The 21792-nt window shown below is 41.7% G+C and overlaps 3 protein-coding genes across 3 annotated transcripts in view; all 3 read right to left on the reverse strand.

Moving 5' to 3' along the window:
- Positions 1-727: 727 nt before the first annotated feature.
- On the reverse strand, positions 728-2527 carry endog (endonuclease G). Its single transcript, XM_039001296.1, has 3 exons — positions 1871-2527; positions 1525-1634; positions 728-1335 (listed from the first exon to the last, which is right to left on the reverse strand). Exons 1-3 carry the CDS (start codon positions 2405-2407, stop codon positions 1053-1055), a joined length of 930 nt encoding a protein of 309 aa, XP_038857224.1. The 5' UTR covers positions 2408-2527; the 3' UTR covers positions 728-1052.
- A 1086-nt stretch (positions 2528-3613) lies between these two features.
- Positions 3614-4370, reverse strand: LOC120050483 (histo-blood group ABO system transferase-like). The gene is made up of 3 exons (XM_038997072.1): positions 4356-4370; positions 4123-4220; positions 3614-4049 (listed from the first exon to the last, which is right to left on the reverse strand). Exons 1-3 carry the CDS (start codon positions 4368-4370, stop codon positions 3614-3616), a joined length of 549 nt encoding a protein of 182 aa, XP_038853000.1.
- A 2705-nt stretch (positions 4371-7075) lies between these two features.
- LOC120050492 (netrin-G2-like) overlaps positions 7076-21792 on the reverse strand; it is a 69273-nt gene continuing 54556 nt past the window's right edge. The window contains exons 5-7 of the mRNA XM_038997085.1: positions 9314-9481; positions 7683-7817; positions 7076-7299 (exon numbers count right to left, since the gene is read on the reverse strand). Coding sequence (XP_038853013.1) covers positions 7076-7299; positions 7683-7817; positions 9314-9481 — 527 coding nt within the window. The remainder of the gene's footprint in view (positions 7300-7682; positions 7818-9313; positions 9482-21792) is intronic.

Consider the following 21792-nt stretch of genomic DNA (forward strand, 5'->3'; position numbering starts at 1 on the left):
TTTTGTTTGGCATACATTTTAGTCTCACTGTAATTTCGTTACCGTAGAATTGCACTCAAGTAAATACAGTGGAAGGTGGAGGGGATTTACTGTACATGTTTAGGAACTTACAGGGACTTATGTACATACATTGACTTACATACATGAACTCATTGTAAACTTTTTATAGAATCTTACAGAAGCCATGGGCAATGTGGACTGCAGACATGTGGTGAAGTCTCTGTGCATACTATTTTCTGTGGTTCAATGTGTGTAGGAAGGAGAGAACACCTGATATTAATTTAAACATCCAGAATGGTGCAGATATGTTACAAGTAGGGCTGATATGATTCCCTATGAAACATATTGGCTCTTCGCCTGTATCTGTATGTTCTGTGGCTCTGCCACACCAAAATGCACAGAAATATGAATGTTTTCTTTTTATCAAGGGGTTGACATGTTTTCATCACTAGAATGGTACAGTAATAAGACCAAGACTAGTAGAACAAAACAGTCCTCACCTATCCTCGATGTAAAAATGAGCAGTACTTTAGAAAGTGTAAGCCCTGCCTTCAGCATTTCTACAGTATGCCGTTTCTGCTTTGTCCTTTTCCAGTATCTCTGTATCAGGGCCAGCCCCACTCTTTTCAAAGATGGAACAGCTTATTCAATGTGAAGATGCGTGTTCCCTTTGGATAGTCAAAAATAATGAGCAAGAATCATTCAGAACTAGTCTAATGCTCCTAAATATTTATTAGCATCACATCCTACTGGACAATAATTGGATTGTTTCCCTTTTTGTTGAATTCAATGCAAGATAAGCACTACATTGACAAAGCAGATGGGTTTGGTGCAGTCACATGTACATCCTTACTGAGGATGGTCACCCCACTACACAGAGCTGAATGACCAAGGTTGTGTTCAGCAGACAAAAATGGAAGAAAACTCTTAAAAATAGAGTGAACCGGGTCAGTACTGTCCAATGAAAATGTTTGTTTTCAATTCTAAAAAATGTTTTGCTACAGTGTGCCCTAATGAACCAGACCCACCACACTACACAGAGCTGACCAGACTCATTTGCCTCCAGCAGTGATAGCCAGCAGACTGTTTGTCCTCTTCATAATGTTGGGTACAAAGAGCAGTCCTGAGGCTCTCTCAATGATCTCGATGGGCACCAGGAAGCGCTCCAGAGGAATCTTGTTATCCACAGGTGTGTTGGGCATCACATACGAGCGCAGCTCCACCTCTCCCCTCTGCTTCTCCAGGATCACCACCTTGAAGAAATGGGTGGGGACCGCCACATGGTTCCTCCCCATCACCTGGTACTTCACATACATTTTCCCATCTGGTTCCTGTCTATAAGCAAAGAGAAGGAACAGTTATGACTTCTGTATCATTCTCACCTTGGACCCCATTCACACAGATCATGATGCTTGCATAATGCCTGTTTGCAAAAGCAGATCACTGTGTGAATGGCATTTAAGATGGCAACACTGAAAAATACCATTATGTTTGTTATGGAAGTCGGTTTCAAATGACACTCACCTGGGCAGATAAAGTGGTCCAGTGCACACAAACACATTCATGTAGTGCTTGGTAAGTGAACGGCAGTACTGCTCCAAGTTGTTCCATGTATTTTGATTTAAATTTGGGTTCTAGGGGAAGACAAGAGGTGAATAAAATAAACTTGATTTTCTTGAACAGCCATTCATTGATTCATGTACTTTGCTCTGGAAGTGTAGCTACATGGGATTCTGAAGCCTTTTTGACTCATCATTAGTGTTTTAAACTGCACACTTTTATTGCCACCTTTACCACTCGCACACTGTGTAACACTTATTCATCTTCACATTGCCTAATATGCCATGTTTCCCCACAATACATGACTTGCCTGTGGTGAGACATTACTGAGATAGAACGTGTCATCCATTGCCTTTTGATTCCATTTGTGATTGGCAGCTGCTGCCAAATGCCCCCTGTCAAATCCACTGCCTCTGTAGTCTGCATTGGTAGCCCTGTGGTATACGTGCACCGTATCATCCTCTTTAAAGTCGCACAATTTCCTATCTGAAGGTCCAGTCAAGCCATCAGGACTGAGTTGCTCTATAACCCATGCAGCGGTCCTGTTTCTGGGATCATAAGATGTCACGTAGGACTCCCTCGTCTTGATATTGGCGAGAGATGGGAAGCCGTACTTCATTGCAGCTGTTGATCGGGACCCTACCATTTGACCACCTCCTTGGTACGTGGTAAGGTCGGTTGCTGCGTCCACACTTGGAATAGGAATAACGGGTACTCGATTGAGTAATCCATGACTCGGATTTATGCATCTATTCGTCGAATCTCCATTCAGAGACGCACCAATAGCCGCTCCCACAGTCAAGGACACGCCGGAGATAAACCACTTAGAACAGATAACACGATACATTTTATGCACCGGAATAATTACCACAAACTATTACCAAGTCTTTACCGCTTTTACAACAATCAGCTACATAAAAAGTTAATTTCGTATCACACATTTCCACATGCTCATTTCTTTTTCAATACTCGCTGTTATGGAATGGGCGCATGGATATGACGATTTCAGTAGCTACGTCTTAAAGGTACAATACAGAATTTAGTAGGCTCTAGTACAGCGTAAACTACGGTGCCTTCAGAAAGTATTTATACCCCTTGACTTATTCCACATTTTGTTGTTACAGCCTGAACTCAACATTGATTAAATATATTTGTTTTCCTCACCCATCTACACACAATACCCCTTAATGGCAAAGTGAAAATGTTTATACATTTTAGCAAATTTATTGAAAATGACATTTACATAAGTATTCACACCCCTGAGTCAATACTTTGTAGAAGCACCTTTGTGATTACAGCTTTGAGTCATCTTGGGTATGTTTGTATCAGCTTTGCACTGGATTTGGGGATCTTCTCCCATTCTTCCTTGCAGATTTTCTCAAGCTCTGTTTAGTTAGATGGGGAGTGGCGGTAAACAGCAATCTTCAAGTCTTTCCACAGATTTTCTACATCATGTCCAAACAATTGAATTGGCCACAAGTGGACTCCAATCAAGATGTAGTGACGTCTCAAGGTTGATCAAAGGGAATTCGATACACTTGAACTCAATTTGGAGTGTCATAGAAATGGGGTGTGAATACTTATGTAAATGAGATATTTCTGTATTTATTTTCAATACATTTGGAAACATTTCTAAAAACATGTTTTCACTTTGTCATTATGGGGTGTTGTGTGTAGATGGGTGAGAAAACAATGACATGTTATCAATTTTGAATTCAGGCTATAACACAACAAAATGTGGAATAAGTCAAGGGGTATGAATACTTTCGGAAGGCACTGTACAATTGTATGGCTCTGACTATACCAACAACATTTGACCAACGCATTCAGTTTGACAAAATACATTGGTGGTGGTAGATCATCTTTAATTAATCAATTCAGTCGTTATAACATTTCTGCCTGTTGTCTTTGTGGCCTTAATACAACAAAATATTAATGAAAAAAGCGAACTTACAAAACAAAGTTCAAAATAATATTGGGTATAAGAGCAAAGCAGATCAACCTCTGTTTAAAATCATTTGTATTTCACGTTTTTTTTCATCCAAAACTGAGGTTATTGACCCTCTACATTTTTACATTGTCGTATTTCTACGTTATTCTTAATGACAGAGGCCAGCCTTATGACCTTGATCTCAGGTGCATCATGACTCCTTCTGTAGTCCCATATATGTACTCGGGAGAGCAGCCGGGTGGGTTTGTTGTAGATACGGTAGCGGTTGAGATGGTTCTCCTCTTGCCACGCTGCCTCTATGCCATTAACCCTGTCTCTGTCCAGATGCTCCTGGCATGTCCTAGTCAGCTTGTGGACCTCCTCCACAGTCCCTCCAAACACTGCTCCGTCATAGTAGAAGTCCCCCTCATTCAGGGGCACAAAGGATAATGAGGCAGGTCTGCGTTCGTAGAGGAATTTGTCCCGCCTCTCATAGTAGTAAGATAGGTGAACTGCAGCGACAAGCTGGCTGAGCGCCTCAGCTCCCCAGCGCTGGTGAAACTTTATGTAAATAATATGTATTTACTTTCCAACAGCAAAAATCGTAGTTGCTATAGTGAAGTTTTTGATACATGTTGTCAATGATGTCTAAATTGAAGGTGCACTCCCAGATGATGGGTGCCAACCACGACGTCGCTGTCAGAACGTCTGCTCTCCAGCTCTGCAGTGTCTGAGGAAGTCAGATATAGAGAATCATGATCATAGAAAATACTATCTTCTACATTTGGCATATTGCTTTTCTTTTTCTATTAGATTTCAGGAATTCATAATTTTATGTTCGCAAACACAGTGAATTAACTGTTACCTTGGATTCATACATTTGTGCTGTGTGTAGACACATCTAAAAAATAGTTTTTTATTTAATTCCAAGAATGGAAATGAGGTTTTATATTACTGAAAGTACATTGAATGACTCACCTGTCAGGAGAGGTGACCTCTACTTTTATTTGTCTCCAGGTTTCTTTGACATCCATTTTCTTTCCTTTCCCAATGATCTATTGATCCCTGACTCTGAAATGTCAATAATAGCCATAGTGCTTGAATATTAAACATATAATTTAGTGGAAGAGAAAGTCAAGAAGGGAACTGGACACCCAGAGTTAATAGCATGTGCTTGACTTAGACTGAAATACTGTAGGTGCCGGTACTCATTTTGGGTACTGCTACTGTTTATATTTAGGTGCAGGAGCTCCACAATACTTTCGAGCTAATATTCTATAAGAGGTGCAGGAGCTCAAGCAGTAGAACATTTTAGGTGGCGGTACTCAGCTCCGGTGAGTTCCTGCCCAAGTCAAGTACTGCCCATAGGAGTGTCTACTTACCCCCTTGTTGTAGTAGTTGAAGTTATTTCAAGTGAGACTGATGCTGTTGTACTATAAGAGAGAGAGTAGTATTGTGCATGAAGAAGATGCATTATTTGTTTTAGAGTTGGCCAAATGACCACATAGCAAAGTTAGTATTGTTAATTCCAAATTAAATTATTTATTCATGCTGAATCTTAAGAGCCATACCTAAAAGTCTACCAAACAAACATAAAGCACATGCAGAGGATCCTGCAAAGTTAATCAGAGGGATAATTGAATTTAAAATGAACGTTGCCCCTCACCACTTACCATTCAGTATCAGTACACTGCTATTCCCTGGAGGATCAGTGTGTTCTTACCCAAAAATAGCTGTTGTTCCGATGGCTAACTGGGAAGACCTAACATGTGTCATGCTTCTAGGAATGAGTACAAATGTACACATTAATTAATAAGCTCTCTATCATATACATTTTATTAAACCAAGATAGATTTTTTGGAAAATCACAAACACAAAATAGAAGATTTTGCATACCTTATTTTCTGACTGCGGTGCTCTTCTTCCATTGAGGATTTGTAGTGTCTCTCAATCTTATTTTGTGCTTCACAACTGTCATCCAACAAATCATTGGCTGCTAAAATCCAGAGCTGGGATCTTGTTCATTTTGGATATGCACAGTTTCAAAACAGAATTTCATGACAAATATCCAGTAATGATATCCCTTGCATACCAGGTTTCTGATGCTCAGGATAAGGATACATAGAAAAACATAATACTGTAGTATCAATGTCATGCTTTCATATCATAATACTGTAGTATCAATGTCATGGTTTCATATCATAATACTGTAGTATCAATGTCATGGTTTCATATCGTAATACTGTAGTATCAATGTCATGGTTTCATATCATAATACTGTAGTATCAATGTCATGGTTTCATATCATAATACTGTAGTATCAATGTCACGGTTTCATATCATAATACTGTAGTATCAATGTCATGGTTTCATATCATAATACTGTAGTATCAATGTCATGGTTTCATATCATAATACTGTAGTATCAATGTCATGGTTTCATATCATAATACTGTAGTATCAATGTCATGGTTTCATATCATAATACTGTAGTATCAATGTCATGGTTTCATATCATAATACTGTAGTATCAATGCCATGGTTTCATATTGTGTGACCTAAATCAAGCACCTAATTGTAGCTCTAGCATTGTACATGTTTTGTTAGAGACATACGTGATAATGCTCGTTTGTGATCTCAATGTGTAATGTAAGAACAAGTCAAAATAAATATCTAAAGCTAGGTGTGTGTGTGTGTGTGTGTGTGTGTGTGTGTGTGTGTGTGTGTGTGTGTGTGTGTGTGTGTGTGTGTGTGTGTGTGTGTGTGTGTGTGTGTGTGTGTGTGTGTGTGTGTGTGTGTGTGTGTGTTGGATAAAACCTTGGACTGAATTCTTCAACTTTCAGACCTTCAGGCTTTATTCCTTCAACTGTCTGTATGCAATGGCATCAGGAACATCATCTAACAGTCACATTCTCAGGAAGGTTTACAATAATAAAAAGCTCATCGTGGGTCATTTTCTTCAGAATGATAACGTTTACTTGGAACAAAAATAACAATTTCTACAAAAAAATATTCATACATAGATTTGTTTGATTTGGATAGGTTATACTCTCTCTCGTTGCTTCATGATTTCCATGTGACAATTGATTCTCCACCACAAGCTACTGAAACATCAACTCTGGTAAAAAAAAAAAAAAAAAAAAGGTTTACTTTTTCTCCACTTTTCAGTTCAATGATTGTTCCAGGAAACAAATAAACTATGCAGCAAAGTAAGGAAATGTGAATTTGAGAGTAAGATAAACTTGGCATTAGTAGGCCTCAGCAGTGATTACAGCCATCTCTGTTCAGAAAGCAAGTTGGGTAAGTGCAGTATTTCAGTGAGAACAAACTTAGATGTACGACAATACAATTCGCTCTAAACTTTTCTAAGATAGTGATTTTGTTTTTTTGGTATAAGTTCTTTCAGCACTGGCTTTCATAGAGAGAGAGTAACTCTCTCTGTCTCATCGTGGCGAAGGTGACAGGGGGGCTGGAGCCCTCAAACACTCTCCCAGAATGCAACAGCACAGTTAGACTGAGCTAAGCACTGCGAATGGCGGGTCCCAAAAATGTAGCCAGGTGTACTCCAGCTGTCCCGGGTGTAGCTCAGCAAGCAGTGACTAGTCTAAGCAGGGTGTTGGCTAGAAGGCAACTCAGCATGGCAACCAGGCTGAGGTAGGAGGCAGAGGCACCGCTGCAGCCCCTCTCTCCCTCACAGAGCAGCTGCTCACACAGCAGGCCCTTGTACTCTGGCAGACACAGACACTTCTGGTTCTGGAAGCAGGTGCCTCCATTCTGGCACAGCAGCATGTCGTCGTCGCAGACGTTGGCTACGAGGGGAGACAGGGAGGAGATGGAGAATAAGGAGGGAGGAAACAAAGTGGCCCGCTGAATGCCTCAAGCCTAGAAACAATACAGGATACTCTGGTTCTGGCAACAGTTACTGTACATTAACAAGACACCTGTTCTGACCTTACCTGTACAGTTCTAATTTTCTCTTGAATTAGTGATTATACAGTAAAGTTTGCTAGATTGTTATACAACCTTGCGAAGGACTCATGGCGCTCATTGTGCATTGATTACCAATCCATTGGCAAACTTCTCAACTTTAGGCTACTCAGAACAATACCCTCCATTTTACTTCCCCTACACACACACACACACACACACACACACACACACACACACACACACACACACACTCTCTCCTTACGGGAGCAGCCTTGTCTCCAGCTGTATCCAGGCAGGCAGTCCTCGCACTTTGGCCCAGTGGAGCCATCCCTACACTGGCAGTACCCCGTCTCGTTGCAGCGGGCGTGGAAGGACCCCAGCTGGTTACAGTTACACTCTGCACAAAGGGATTAACAAGACATTGCTGTTTTAGTGAGGGTAGAAATACAACACAGCACATGTAAATAAGCTAAGTGCTCATCAATCTAGTTGAAACAGCAGTGTCACTAGCCCCGGTCACATAGACCTACATCAACATAAACATGTCAGTGGTATTATACTGACCATTCTATGCACGTTTAATCATTTTACATGACACGTCTCTCAGCCTGAGGAAACTTTGACAGCCTGAGGAAACTTTGACAGCCTGAGGAAACTTTGACAGCCTGAGGAAACTTTGACAGCCTGTGGCGTTGCTTTACCATTTCTCTGTAATATTATATTACTTTAGTACATGTCTTATCCTTTGCCTGAAAACATTTGGCCCACTTCACAGCTGTATCTTATAACACTGACACTGGATTCTGTGACAAACTTATTTGGATAAAATATCATAAACTTCATTTTTAACATTTGATAAGAGCTCAGCTGACTTCATTGTTCAAACGTTCAGCATTTTCCCAAGGTAGGACAGGGTCGTCTTCATTCGCTACCAAACAGAAGGAAATGGACTGAAACGGGGGAACTTGCCAAGTAAGAAAACTTCCTGATTTTGTTTCCATTGCAAAATGTTGAATGTCCAATAGATCACGACTAACAGTACGAACAGTATTGCTGTTGTGTATGATAGATCCTCCAGTAGGTGTCAGTGTGCCATTGTGTCATTCTTGCTCGGCACTGTGCAGTACTTTGTGTAGTGCTACTGTATTTGTGTAGTAAAATGTTAATCAAGGGTTTATAAATGGGGCTGAAAAGTGTATACGTTCATAGACTATTTATTATGAGTATATATAAATCAGTAATAAATCATTAAACCTCATTGGTTGAAATTGTGTAATTGTAATTTTCTTGGTTTACAAATCATTTGTTTATAAATACACCTGAATGTTGCATGCTGTTTAAAATTGTCGACAGTTACATTTAATTCTTTAGTTACAGTCATTTTTTCATCTTACCTATGATAAATGGGGAGTTGAATAGGATGCATGGCAATGGGCTCCACCAACACAATTCTAATATAGATGTGAAAAGAGCATTTAAAGTATACTTAACAACGTAACAGTTAACAACTTTAGACAGGGTACCTTCATGTATTGTTACATATGCTGCTTTACAAACATTGTATGCTGATTAATTTAGATCCAGCAGGTGTAATTGTAATTCCTTAACATTTTAGGTTACTATGGTATGAATCGCAATGTTTTCAACCTTTTCTGAATAAATGATTAGCTAGCTATAATGATTCTATTTAGCTGTTATAGGCTCAAGGGATCATGCTTTAATACTCTTGACCTGCAAGGGGTCATACAGGAGACATCACAGATTTGCAGATGATTAGTAAGGATTGAAGGCAATACACAATGATACATCTGTCTTGTTTTGCCTTTATCAAACATTTTCCGTTGTGCATATCATTGTGTAATGTATATGAAGGAACTGATGAGAGGTCCTGACCTATACAAACGTTGTCATCGTCCAGCTCGGCAGAGATATTCCGGAAGTATCCCAGTCGACAGTGCTGACAGTTCTGCCCCCTAGTGTTGTGTTTGCAGCTGACACAAGTCACGATGTTGATAAAGTCAATATAACTGCAGCGGTTCGAGTGGCCATAGCACTCACAGTCTGACAAGGGGAAAGAGCGGAGTAGGGTTAGTGGTGGAGGAGGAGGAGGAGGAGGAGGAGGAGGAGGAGGAGGAGGAATGGTCCTATTCAAACTCAGAGGTAGCACTCAAAGTTATTTACTCTACACTCTTAGAAAAATGTTTCCAAAAGGGTTATTTGGCTGTCCCCATAGGAGAACCCTTTTGGGTTCCATGTAGAACCCACTATGGAAAGGGTTCTACATGCAACCCAAAAGGGTTCTACCTGCAACTAAAAAAGCTTATTCAAAGGGTTCACCTATGGGGACAGCCGAAGAACCCTTCAAGGTTCTAGATAGCAAATGTATTTCTAAGTGTACAACTTAACTGTTTCACTCATTATACAAAAGCCAAATGGATAAGACATAGCAGGCTCCATAGACCTGAATTATGCTGAGTTCAGAAACCAGTTCCTGACTTTGTGGCCCCATGGGAAATCCATTGACCTCAATAAGTCAAAATCTGCATTATTTAACCAGCTAACGATCCGGCCTCAATACTGTACATTGATTTACAGAGGTGTAACATGTAATCAATGGTAGCGCAAATACACCAAATAAGTTGTTTCAATTTTTGCATTACAGTCTTGATCAATTGATTGTCATAATGGAGCTTATTATGCATTAGCAGTTTGTTCCATTATACTACAAGAAGCCTAATAATGCTAAATTTACAAGGAGATTTAGATTATGGTTTAGTTGTTTAATCAGGCATCATGTTACATCTCTTTGTTTAGAGGGGATTCATTATTGACACGTTATTTTGAAGATGCTGCTGGTGCAATATGAAGACCTGCTGTGCCACAGAGTAGAGCAGTGAGACGGGGGGGCGGGACAAGGGGGGCGGGGGGGCAAGAACAGCTTATCAAATATGAATGGGCCAATTACCCTACAGTTTGTTGAAAGAATGGCAACTGTCTCACAAATGAATCCACAGTTCAAACAGACATCCACACTAATGACATTACACAATCAGTGGAAACATAGACGCTATAGGTTGTGAGATTTCATTAAGTTCACAATAAAAAGGAACGACAGTATTACTAAAATGGAAGAGAAATTAGTTGCTTACCTTATGAAACAAACAGAACACCAAAATGCAACAAAGAAACGCATGGAAACAACAAAAGATGAATGAATGAAGGAAAATAATGGACAAACTTTAGCCATTTTTCCACAGTTGTCTTGTCCAAACAGATCTAATGCGGGAAATTATTTCTTACCTTGAAACTGGATGTATGCAACCTTAGACTGGCTGTATTTGGACCCACCAGGAATCAACAGTTTGACAACCGCTTGAGAAATAAAGCATATATTTAACTGAGTTATAGCTAATACTAACATGCCAATGTGAACACGCCTCTACTACGCAGTCGCTGAAATATAGGGACCACTAAAATCAAAATGTCTGTCAAACACAAGAGGGTACGACCTGCTAATAGTGAGTCACTGTCAGACATCTCACAGGATTCACAGAAAAAGACAGCATACAATCCATAAATAGTTATCAACCATGTAAATCTACCCATTAACACAAAGCATTGTGCATTACAACGTTCAGTAATTAACAAAGTATAGATATTTACTGCTCTACCAGAACAACATCTCATTCCCAATCAGACAATCCACCTCACCAGCAGTAAGAGGCCTTATTAGGGATGTGTATATTAGGGAACGCGATGGGGAAAAAGTGTAATGTTTTTTTTACAACTGAAAACAAAAATTAGCTTCAGTCTGTTTTCTTCAGTTTTAGTGCCTAATGAACACCACCCTGAAGTGATTGTAATCACCGTCCAAAGCTAGTTTTCAATACTGGTTCATCTACAGCTGATGAGTGGAGTCTAAGTGGTGACAGAATCACCCACACAATAGTATGTGGCCCATTCTGTAACATGTCAACAACAAAAATACATTAGGTTTCACACACACACACACACACACACACACACACACACACACACACACACACACACACACACACACACACACACACACACACACAAACTACTCCTAATGCATGTTAGCAGCTTGGTGCTTTGAGTCAATAGCCTCATGAAACCATGGATCAGGTATCTTACTAGGACATGGGCTCAGCCAAAAAAATGTCTCAATGCTTTTCTACTCCTATTTTGTCCATCAATTATCTGTTTGCACTCTGACCCCCCATTAGGGATGTTTTCCTATAGCAACCAGGCGACTAACACGTCAACTTCAACCCCATTGCTGAGTCACCGTGAGTGGGTTCAGGGAATTCAAAATGGATGGTTACCGACACCGCTACAAATTGACATGCTAATGATAGCAGAATTAGCATACAGTACAAACACTACTAGACTACTGTTGATCAATATACCTTTTTTTGTCTCTTTCTTTTTCACCTTTCCTTTGCTTTCCCATTTGGCTTCAGTTTTGGGGGTAACTATGTACACCAGAGAGATTGTGAGAGATCAGAATAAATAGCAACTTCAAACTGTTTACTCATTCTTTATTAGTGTCGAATGAACCTTTAGGTATTGTCCCCCCAACTATTTGATGAAGCCATTAAGGCAACACCTTGTGTGAAGGTCATAACACCGTACTGACATGACTGCATATTAGCAGCATATAGACTGCATACACAACTGCACATCAGAGGATAATTTTGTTCATTCTAAATGTGGTTCCTTCAATATTTGCAGTGTTATCATAGTTTACTGATGGAATATGCATAAACTTATAAATGGAAGAAAAAATATATATTACAATGTACCTGTTTCCTGTTTAACATTTTCTTCTTTATTTTCCCCTTTCTCACTATCGCCAGTATCAGGAGCTGGACCACCTGAATCGGGAGCTGGACCACCTGAATCGGGAGCTGGATCACCTGAATCGGGAGCTGGATCACCTGAATCGGGAGCTGGATCACCTGAATCGGGAGCTGGATCACCTGAATCGGGAGCTGGATCAACTGAATCGGGAGCTGGATCAACTGAATCGGGAGCTGGATCAACTGAATCGGGAGCTGGATCACTTGTGTCAGGAGATGGGGTTGCTGAAGATGAGTCTGGAGCTGTAGTAACTACATCAGGTGCCTGGGTAGGATCATCAGATGTTAAGGTATCTGTGTCAGGGGATGGAACAGCTGCATCAGGTGCAACTGTATCAAGAGCTAGGGTAGCAGCATCAGGTGTAGATTTGTCTGGTACTTGGGTGGTAGCTGCACCCAGTGCCCGGGAAAGAGGTTCAGGTTCTGAAGTAACTGTGTCGGGAGGTGGAGGAACTGCTCCTGGTATTGAAATAACTCCATCAGGTGTTGAGATAAGTCCATCAGATGCTGAAGTAGCCACGTCAGAGGCGAGTGTATCTCCATTAGATGCTGGAATAAATGTAGCAGATACTGAGGTATCAGCATCAGGTGCTGAGGTAAATCCATTTATTAGTGGTGTTACTATATCAGATACTGGAGTAACTGTGTCCGATGCCAGAAAGGGCACACCAGATGTCGAAGTGAATACATCAGATGCTGAGGTAACGGTGCCAGAAGTTGTGGTAAATATGTCAGATGTTGGAGTCACTGTGTAAAATGTTGTAGTACTGGTGTCAGATGCTTTGGTACTGGTGTCAGATGCTGTGGGACTGGTGTTAGAAGTCACTGTGTAAGAAGTTGTCATTGTGCTGTCTAGTGTTTGAGTAAATCCATCTGATGTTGAAATGGTTGCATCAAACGTGACGTCAGCTGCTTCAGATGATTGAGTAACTGCAATTGTGTACAGAAAAATCATGAGTTGTCAAGATGGCATATTAACCACTATATCAATAATATATTGATGTTGGCTCACTAACTTTTCCCCCATTTCAGTCAGTATCAGTAGAAATGGAATACCCCATGCCCTGATATCATCACTTCCATTGCATCTGCCCTGTGGCCCAACCTCAGGCACAGTGTTCTGTGCCTCCATCCTGTTATGGTTTCATGTATGTATCTATCTCCACGGGCTCCATAATTTTGCCTGTTTTGGTCTCCCTTACCACGACCGGTCTTCTCTCGGCTTGTGAAATATTTAGCAGCTGTTCATTCAATTGGTATTCAGAAATAGATCAGAAATGCTTGAGCTTTGGCTCCCAGCGCAGTAATGCTGGCTCAACCTTGTGCTCCAGAAAGAGATGATGTTACACAATGATAGCGTATTTCATGATTTATCGCCCCTGGCTGTTGATTGTGTCCAGTGACAGCACTTTCCCTGTACGGTGTGAGGTATAGCACCGGCTGGGCGGGCAGCACACAATGCATCGGTGGATATAATCAGACCCTTGCTAAGCAGGAGGAAGGTGCTAAGGGGGCAACAAACAGAATGGCCATTTGATTTAAAAGTAAAATGCCACAAAGCACTTTGGTGTCGTTTTTATTGCAGGTGATTGGAAATGATCTGTTCCATTCTTTTTCCTATAAAACATTCCCAAGGGAATCAAAGTAGCTACATTCATCTGTGTTCTAGAAATCCCTGGGATAAGATCAACATGCTGCCAGTTCCTGAGAAATAGTGAGCCTGCTGGGTATTTAATCTTCCAAACAATCTTCCAAACAACTTCTCACCTTCAGTATTTACAAACTGTCTCTGTCAAAATAGACAAAAACAGCATAGAATGATAGAGTTACCTTATCATCATTGGTCCTGTCAAAGTATGCTTTCCATACTCTCCATACTCCCCTATTCACTCCACTGTCTCTTTATATCTGGGGGTTACAAATGTGGGCTCTGTACAGTGAGTAAAAAAACAAGGCTCTGTTCTAATACTCACCCAGCCTCTGGGGGACACAACTAAGTGTAAGCTAGTAGCTGACACAAGACAGGAACCCCTGAAGTGTAAGTACCCTAGCACATGGAGATGTTAACAGAGCAGCATCATGGCCCACATACCGTATCGTGCCTTAAGGACTACTTTAGCCTCGTAATCATGTTTAATCTCATTACCCCAGTGCAACCTCCGGGGAGATTAAGACACTCTATGGCCTCCAGCAGTCGTGATCCACACTGAAAGAGGTTAATGGGTGTAAATAGGGGGTCTACAGGCTTCTTTGAGTTTTCTCTGACAAACAGTGAGGATTTCTGATCCTCTTGCCTGTCACGCTTACACATCTGTTTCAAGTGAGGCGTGTTTCGCTATCCTTATAGTCCAAACGTTTGTAAAATGTACTAAATGATAGGTCATAGAAAAATCTGTGACTATCAGTATGTCCAAGGTGGATGCATTGCAAGAATAGTCTAACCAATATTCACATGTTTAGATCTATAAACAATATCAAAAAGACATTTACAGAAAAAGGGTGACAAAGCTAATGTAGTGTAAGGGTGCAAAGTCAGAGGTCAGGGATTCCTCCGGTGTATCTGGGTACTTACCTTTCGGCTGCAGTTTCACTGTGGTTGTGGGGGGTGTTACCTCCAGGGGTGGCGAGGTCACTGTGTTTAACGATGGGCTATCTGTCTGGTCGGGACTGGCAGAGACTGGCACAGTGGCTGGTATAGTGGAGGTTTGGTCAGTTGCCACAAGCAACACTTGAGGGAGCAATTGGAGAGCATTTACTGAGTCAGTAATGAGGTAGTTAGGTTGAGAGGTTTATTGTGTATTCATAAGGCAGGTATTCTTTCATTAACTTCAACAGCTACACACCAATGCTCTCCAGATGTTGTCTAACATCATATTACAACTGCAATCCTAGTGTGTGCCTAGTGAGACTAAATGTACCCCGACTAAAATACTTTGAATTCATATACAGTTTGAGGTGATCATACTCTATACTACTACTACTACGAGACTTGTGTTCATCTCACTAGTTTCCCACCTGGTGTGTCGGTGAGGGAGTCCCTGAGCTGCGTGCTGGATGTGGGACCCACCACAGCTGTCACTGTGTCAGTGAAGCTGCTGGTGTCTATTTGGCACAGAAGATGATGGGGGTCATACAGTGTCTCGTAAGGGTCTGACATTTTGAAGTATTCTAACAATGAACGCTATGCTTCTAACTAAAGGTACATTGGCTGAGAGACAGAAATACAAGCACACACACAAATTAATGCACGCACATATAAAACACACACACACACGTACATGTATGCAAACATGCCTACACACACAATATTGGTTTCTTTGCGTTTGACCTATAACCAAATCATGTTTTTTTTATCCCTTATGTCCGATATTTCAAATCATACTAATATTATGCGTCAACGTCAACATGGTTCAGGTATAGCACTAAGCGTGGAGTCTCCCTGTAGTGTAGTGAGACGTTGGGATTCAGTGGGGCACACTTGGAACAGTGGGAGCATTCCTGCTGTCTGGCAGGCTGATGTTTTATTAACGCAGAATCCCTCCCCAGTGGTTGATCATTAGCACATGGCCAAAAGGACACACTCTCAATGCAATCTTTACTTAAAAAGATGCCCAATTATCAGCCGGGAAGAGTTAATACACGCTGGGCACCAGGCAGAAGCGCATATCATTAAGGAAATGTTTGTGCGTGTACTTTGGGACAACTGCTGGAGCATATCTTAGTAGCATCCATGTGGGGAATTCAATTCTGTTCCGCTTTCTTATGATCTGTATTTACATATTTGAATACTACGTGCCAAGAGGAACATCATGGCTTTGTTAGGGTGGGGTATTATTGCCAAATGGCCGTGCTGAAATCATATGTCTGCTGGAGGTGAATTTACCTGTGGTAAACTATCTGGGCTACATGGGACTCACACGTATGTGGAGCAGAGCTAGGTACTGAGGCAAGTCACAATTCATATGTACTGCAGCTGTGGTAACATGAAGGTTGGGAGATTGGGACAGCTTTCCCCTAACCCCTCCCCTCTCCCCCCACTTACTATCTGCCTCAATGGACAACCAGTTTAGAGAATAATGTTACCAGAGAAGATCTGCTCCCTGAATGACATCCCTAGATCATATATCACTCTCAGCCTCTTGATGGTGGAGTTACACTGACGTGTCTGTGTGTACGTGTGTGCGTGCGTGTGTGTGTGTGCTTGAAGGTAATGTAAATGAACACCACTACAATGTGCCATTGCTTGAATTTGTCATCGGTCATCCATAAATTCAATGAATTTCACCTTGTACATACAGTGCATTCGGAAAGTATTCAGACCCCTTGACTTTTACCAGCCTTATTCTAAAAGTGACTAAATAAAAACAATTCCTCTGCAATCTACAAACAGTACCCAATAATGACGAAGCGAAAACATGGTTTTATAAATGTTTGCACATTAATAAAAAATAAAAAACAGAAATACTATGCTACTAATACTTTGCTATGAGACTCGAAATTGAGCTCAGGTGCATCCTGTTTCAATTGATCATCCTTGATGTTTCTACAACTTGATTGGAGTCCACCTGTGCTAAATTAAATTGATTGGACATGATTTGGAAAGGCAAACACCTGTCTATATAAGGTCCCACAGCTGACAGTGCATGTCAGAGCAAAAACCAAGCCATGAGATAAAATAAATTGTTCATAGAGCTCTGAGACAGGATTGTGTCGAGGCACAAATCAGGGGAAGGGTACCAACACATTTCTGCAGCATTGAAGGTCCCCAAGAACACAGTGGCCTTCATCATTCTTAAATGGAAGAAGTGTGAACCACCAAGACTCTTCCTAAAGCTGGCCACCTGGCCAAACTGAGCAATCGGGGGAGAAGGGCCTTGGTCAGGGAGGTGACCAAGAACCCGATGGTCACTCTGACAGAGTTCTAGAGTTCCTCTGTGGAGATGGGAGAATCATCCAGAAGGACAACTATCTCCGCAGCACTCCACCATTCAGGCCTTTATGGTAGAGTGGCCAGATGGAAGCCACTCCTCAGTAAAAGGCAAATGACAGAACTGCTTGGAGTTTGCCAAAAGGCACCTAAAGACTCTCAGAACATGAGAAACAAGATCCTCTGGTCTGATGAAACCAAGATTGAACTCTTTGGCTTGAATGCCAAGCTTCACGTCTGGAGGAAACCTGGCACCATCCCTACGGTGAAGCATGGTAGTGGCAGCGTCATGCTGTGGGGATGTTTTTCAGCGGCAGGGACTGGGAGACTAGTCAGGATCGAGGGAAAGATTAACAGAGCAAAGTACAGAGAGATCCTTGATGAAAACCTGCTCAAGAGCACTCAGGACCTCAGACTGGGGAGAAGGATCATCTTCCAACTGGACAAAGACCCTAAGCACACAGCCAAGACAACGCAGGAGTGGCTTCGGGACAAGTCTCAATGTCCTTGAGTGGCCCAGCCAGAGCCCAAACTTGAACCCGATCGATCATCTCTGGAGAGACCTGAAAATAGCTGTGCAGCAAGCAACGCTCCCCATCGAACCTGACAGAGCTTGAGAGGATCTGCAGAGAAGAATGGTAGAAACTCCCCAAATACAGGTGTGCCAAGCTTGTAGCGTCATACACAAGAAGACTCAATGCTGTAATCGCTGCCAAAGGTGCTTCAACAAAGTACTAAGTAAATGGTCTGAATACTTATGTCAATGTTATATTATTGTTTTTTATTTTTAATAAATTAGTAAACATATCTAAAAACCTGTTTTTGCTTTGTCATTATGGGTTATTCTGTGTAGTTTTAGAATACGGCTGTAATGTAACAAAATGTGGAAAAAGTCAAGGGGTCTGAATACTTTCCGAAAGGCACTGTATTGTATGGTAAATCCTATTACAACCGTCTTGTGATTGTTTTATAGTATTAATATCTAAAAATATTGCCCTTGGTGGGGAATGTATTGTACAGTATGCACTATTTGTGGTGAGAATGGAGGGATATAAATATTCATCACTCATCCCTCCATCATTCCAACCTTTCTCCCTCCCAGAGACAGGGAAAGGTTCTGTCACCGTGAGGAATCTCACCTTGGAGAACAACGCCACTGTGATACAGGGATCATGTGTGGAATTAATATGATATAGAATGATACAGTCATCCTCTGTTATAATCAATCTTTAATCACCTTTAATCCTATGGTTGGGACTGACTACACACCTGGAATTGATAGGAACCCCACCAAGATCTGTATTCATAAAGCATCTCAGAGCAGGACTGCTGATCTAGGATCAGGACCTCCCCTGTTCATAATCTTATTCATTATTTATTAAAAGTCTAAGCCGTTGGGGGTGGTCATACTATGGATCATTTAGCTATTTGATTTCAATTTTAGGGCCCCTTTAGGTATAAAAAAAATATATATATATACACTGCTCAAAAAAATAAAGGGAACACTAAAATAACACATCCTAGATCTGAATGAATGAAATATTCTTATTAAATACTTTTTTCTTTACATAGTTGAATGTGCTGACAACAAAATCACACAAAAATTATCAATGGAAATCAAATTTATCAACCCATGGAGGTCTGGATTTGGAGTCACACTCAAAATTAAAGTGGAAAACCACACTACAGGCTGATCCAACTTTGATGTAATGTCCTTAAAACAAGTCAAAATGAGGCTCAGTAGTGTGTGTGGCCTCCACGTGCCTGTATGACCTCCCTACAATGCCTGGGCATGCTCCTGATGAGGTGGCGGATGGTCTCCTGAGGGATCTCCTCCCAGACCTGGACTAAAGCATCCGCCAACTCCTGGACAGTCTGTGGTGCAACGTGGCGTTGGTGGATGGAGCGAGACATGATGTCCCAGATGTGCTCAATTGGATTCAGGTCTGGGGAACGGGCGGGCCAGTCCATAACATCAATGCCTTCCTCTTGCAGGAACTGCTGACACACTCCAGCCACATGAGGTCTAGCATTGTCTTGCATTAGGAGGAACCCAGGGCCAACCGCACCAGCATATGGTCTCACAAGGGGTCTGAGGATCTCATCTCGGTACCTAATGGCAGTCAGGCTACCTCTGGCGAGCACATGGAGGGCTGTGCGGCCCCCCAAAGAAATGCCACCCCACACCATAACTGACCCACCGCCAAACCGGTCATGCTGGAGGATGTTGCAGGCAGCAGAACGTTCTCCACGGCGTCTCCAGACTCTGTCACGTCTGTCACATGTGCTCAGTGTGAACCTGCTTTCATCTGTGAAGAGCACAGGGCGCCAGTGGCGAATTTGCCAATCTTGGTGTTCTCTGGCAAATGCCAAACGTCCTGCACGGTGTTGGGCTGTAAGCACAACCCCCACCTGTGGACGTCGGGCCCTCATACCACCCTCATGGAGTCTGTTTCTGACCGTTTGAGCAGACACATGCACATTTGTGGCCTGCTGGAGGTCCTTTTGCAGGGCTCTGGCAGTGCTCCTCCTTGCACAAAGGCGGAGGTAGCGGTCCTGCTGCTGGGTTGTTGCCCTCCTACGGCCTCCTCCACGTCTCCTGATGTACTGGCCTGTCTCCTGGTAGCGCCTCCATGCTCTGGACACTACGCTGACAGACACAGCAAACCTTCTTGTCACAGCTCGCATTGATGTGCCATCCTGGATGAGCTGCACTACCTGAGCCACTTGTGTGGGTTGTAGACTCCGTCTCATGCTACCACTAGAGTGAAAGCACCGCCAGCATTCAAAAGTGACCAAAACATCAGCCAGGAAGCATAGGAACTGAGAAGTGGTCTGTGGTCACCACCTGCAGAACCACTCCTTTATTGGGGGTGTCTTGCTAATTGCATATATTTTCCATCTGTTGTCTATTCCATTTGCACAACAGCATATGAAATTTATTGTCAATCAGTGTTGCTTCCTAAGTGGACAGTTTGATTTCACAGAAGTGTGATTGACTTGGAGTTACATTGTGTTGTTTAAGTGTTCCCTTTATTTTTTTGAGCAGTGTATATATATATATTGAATTTGGCCTTTACTACTATAGCCCAGAGAAACGCTTTGAATAAAACATTCATAACAGTCAAAAAATAAATAATACGAAACAAGGTGTTGAAGTGTTTGTTCTATATCTAGGAGATATAAGACAGCTCAGGAAATATATTTACACTACCGTTCAAAGATTTGGAGCCACTTAGAAATGTCATTTTTTTGTCCATTTAAAATAACATCAAATTGATCAGAAATACCGTGTAGACATTGTTAATGTTGTAAATAACTATTGTAGATGGAAACGGCAGATTTTTTATGTAATATCTATGTAGATGTGCAGAGGCCCATTATCAGCAACCATCACTCCTGTGTTCCAATGGCACGTTGTGTTAGCTAATCCAAGTTTATCATTTTAAAAGGCTAATTGATCATTAGAAAACCCTTTTGCAATTATGTTAGCACAGCTGAAAACTGTTGTACTGATTAAAGAAGCAATAAAACTGGCTATGTAGATATGTAGATATTCCATGAAAAAAAATTGCCGTTTCCAGCTACAATAGTCATTTACAACATGAACAATGTCTACACCGTATTTCTGATCAATTTGATGTTATTTTAAAGGACAAATTTTTTACAATTATTTTAAAGGACAAATTAGGACATTTCTAAGTGACCCCAAACTTTTGAATGGTAGTGTGTATATATATACACACATGTATACTGTATATTTTTACACATATTTAAACCCTTTTTTGGGTAGGCACAAAACTAACTTCTATCACATTTCAGGTAAGACCCAAGTGCAGACTGTGTTGAAGTAACAATGTTTATTACAGCAACAGGGGCAGGCAAACGAGGTCAAGGCAGGCAGGGGTCGGTAATCCAGAGTAGGGGCAAAGGTACAGGACAGCAGGCAGGGGCAGGGGCAGGCAGAGTCAGGACAGGCAATGGTCAAAACCAGAAGGGCGAGAAGAGAGACTAGGGAAACGCAGGAGCTGAGATACAAAACACTGGTTGACCTGACAAACAAGACAAACTGACATAGACAGACAGAAAACACAGGTATAAATACCCAGGGAATAAGTGGGGAAGATGGGCCACACCTGGAGGGGGTGGAGACAAGCACAAGGACAGGTGAAACAGATCAGGGCGTGACACCTTCATCCTTTAAAACCGGTTCCGGGTACCTTCAGACGACTCCCGTGACATTTGTGGAAAACGGATACCAACATCGTGTTCGTGAGAGTCTCCCCTTTCCATAGAGTGGTCATAATAGTTTGTAGGTGAAACCGTTCGGACGCTACATACGTTTTCGTGAGAAGGTCGATTTTCGGGATGTCTCATGGAATGACAAAACACCTCTCTAACTCTGCCACCTTTCACCGCAGATGCGGAAGTGAGATATCGGCAGATGCTGTGAATTTAGACGCATCCTATAAAAAAAGAAAACAGGTCTCTAGTTCAAACTGACAGATTTGAATGGGGACTTTTTTTATTATGTTACTTACATGCAATCGACTATAGATTTT

The sequence above is a fragment of the Salvelinus namaycush genome, chromosome 1 (genome assembly GCF_016432855.1).
Source record: "Salvelinus namaycush isolate Seneca chromosome 1, SaNama_1.0, whole genome shotgun sequence".
Lineage (NCBI taxonomy): Eukaryota > Metazoa > Chordata > Actinopteri > Salmoniformes > Salmonidae > Salvelinus > Salvelinus namaycush.

What these genes read in the sequence shown, in the direction of transcription:
- endog (XM_039001296.1), bottom strand. Translation starts at nt 2,407, where the DNA reads ATGTATCGTGTTATCTGTTCTAAGTGGTTTATCTCCGGCGTGTCCTTG. An exon ending in TCAGTAATGTCTCACCACAG is followed by an intron (nt 1,635 to 1,870) that starts GCAAGTCATGTA and finishes GTCTTCCCCTAG; the next exon opens with AACCCAAATTTAAATCAAAA. An exon ending in GGACCACTTTATCTGCCCAG is followed by an intron (nt 1,336 to 1,524) that starts GTGAGTGTCATT and finishes CTTTGCTTATAG; the next exon opens with ACAGGAACCAGATGGGAAAA.
- LOC120050483 (XM_038997072.1), bottom strand. An exon ending in TTAGACATCATTGACAACAT is followed by an intron (nt 4,050 to 4,122) that starts GTATCAAAAACT and finishes TTACATAAAGTT; the next exon opens with TCACCAGCGCTGGGGAGCTG.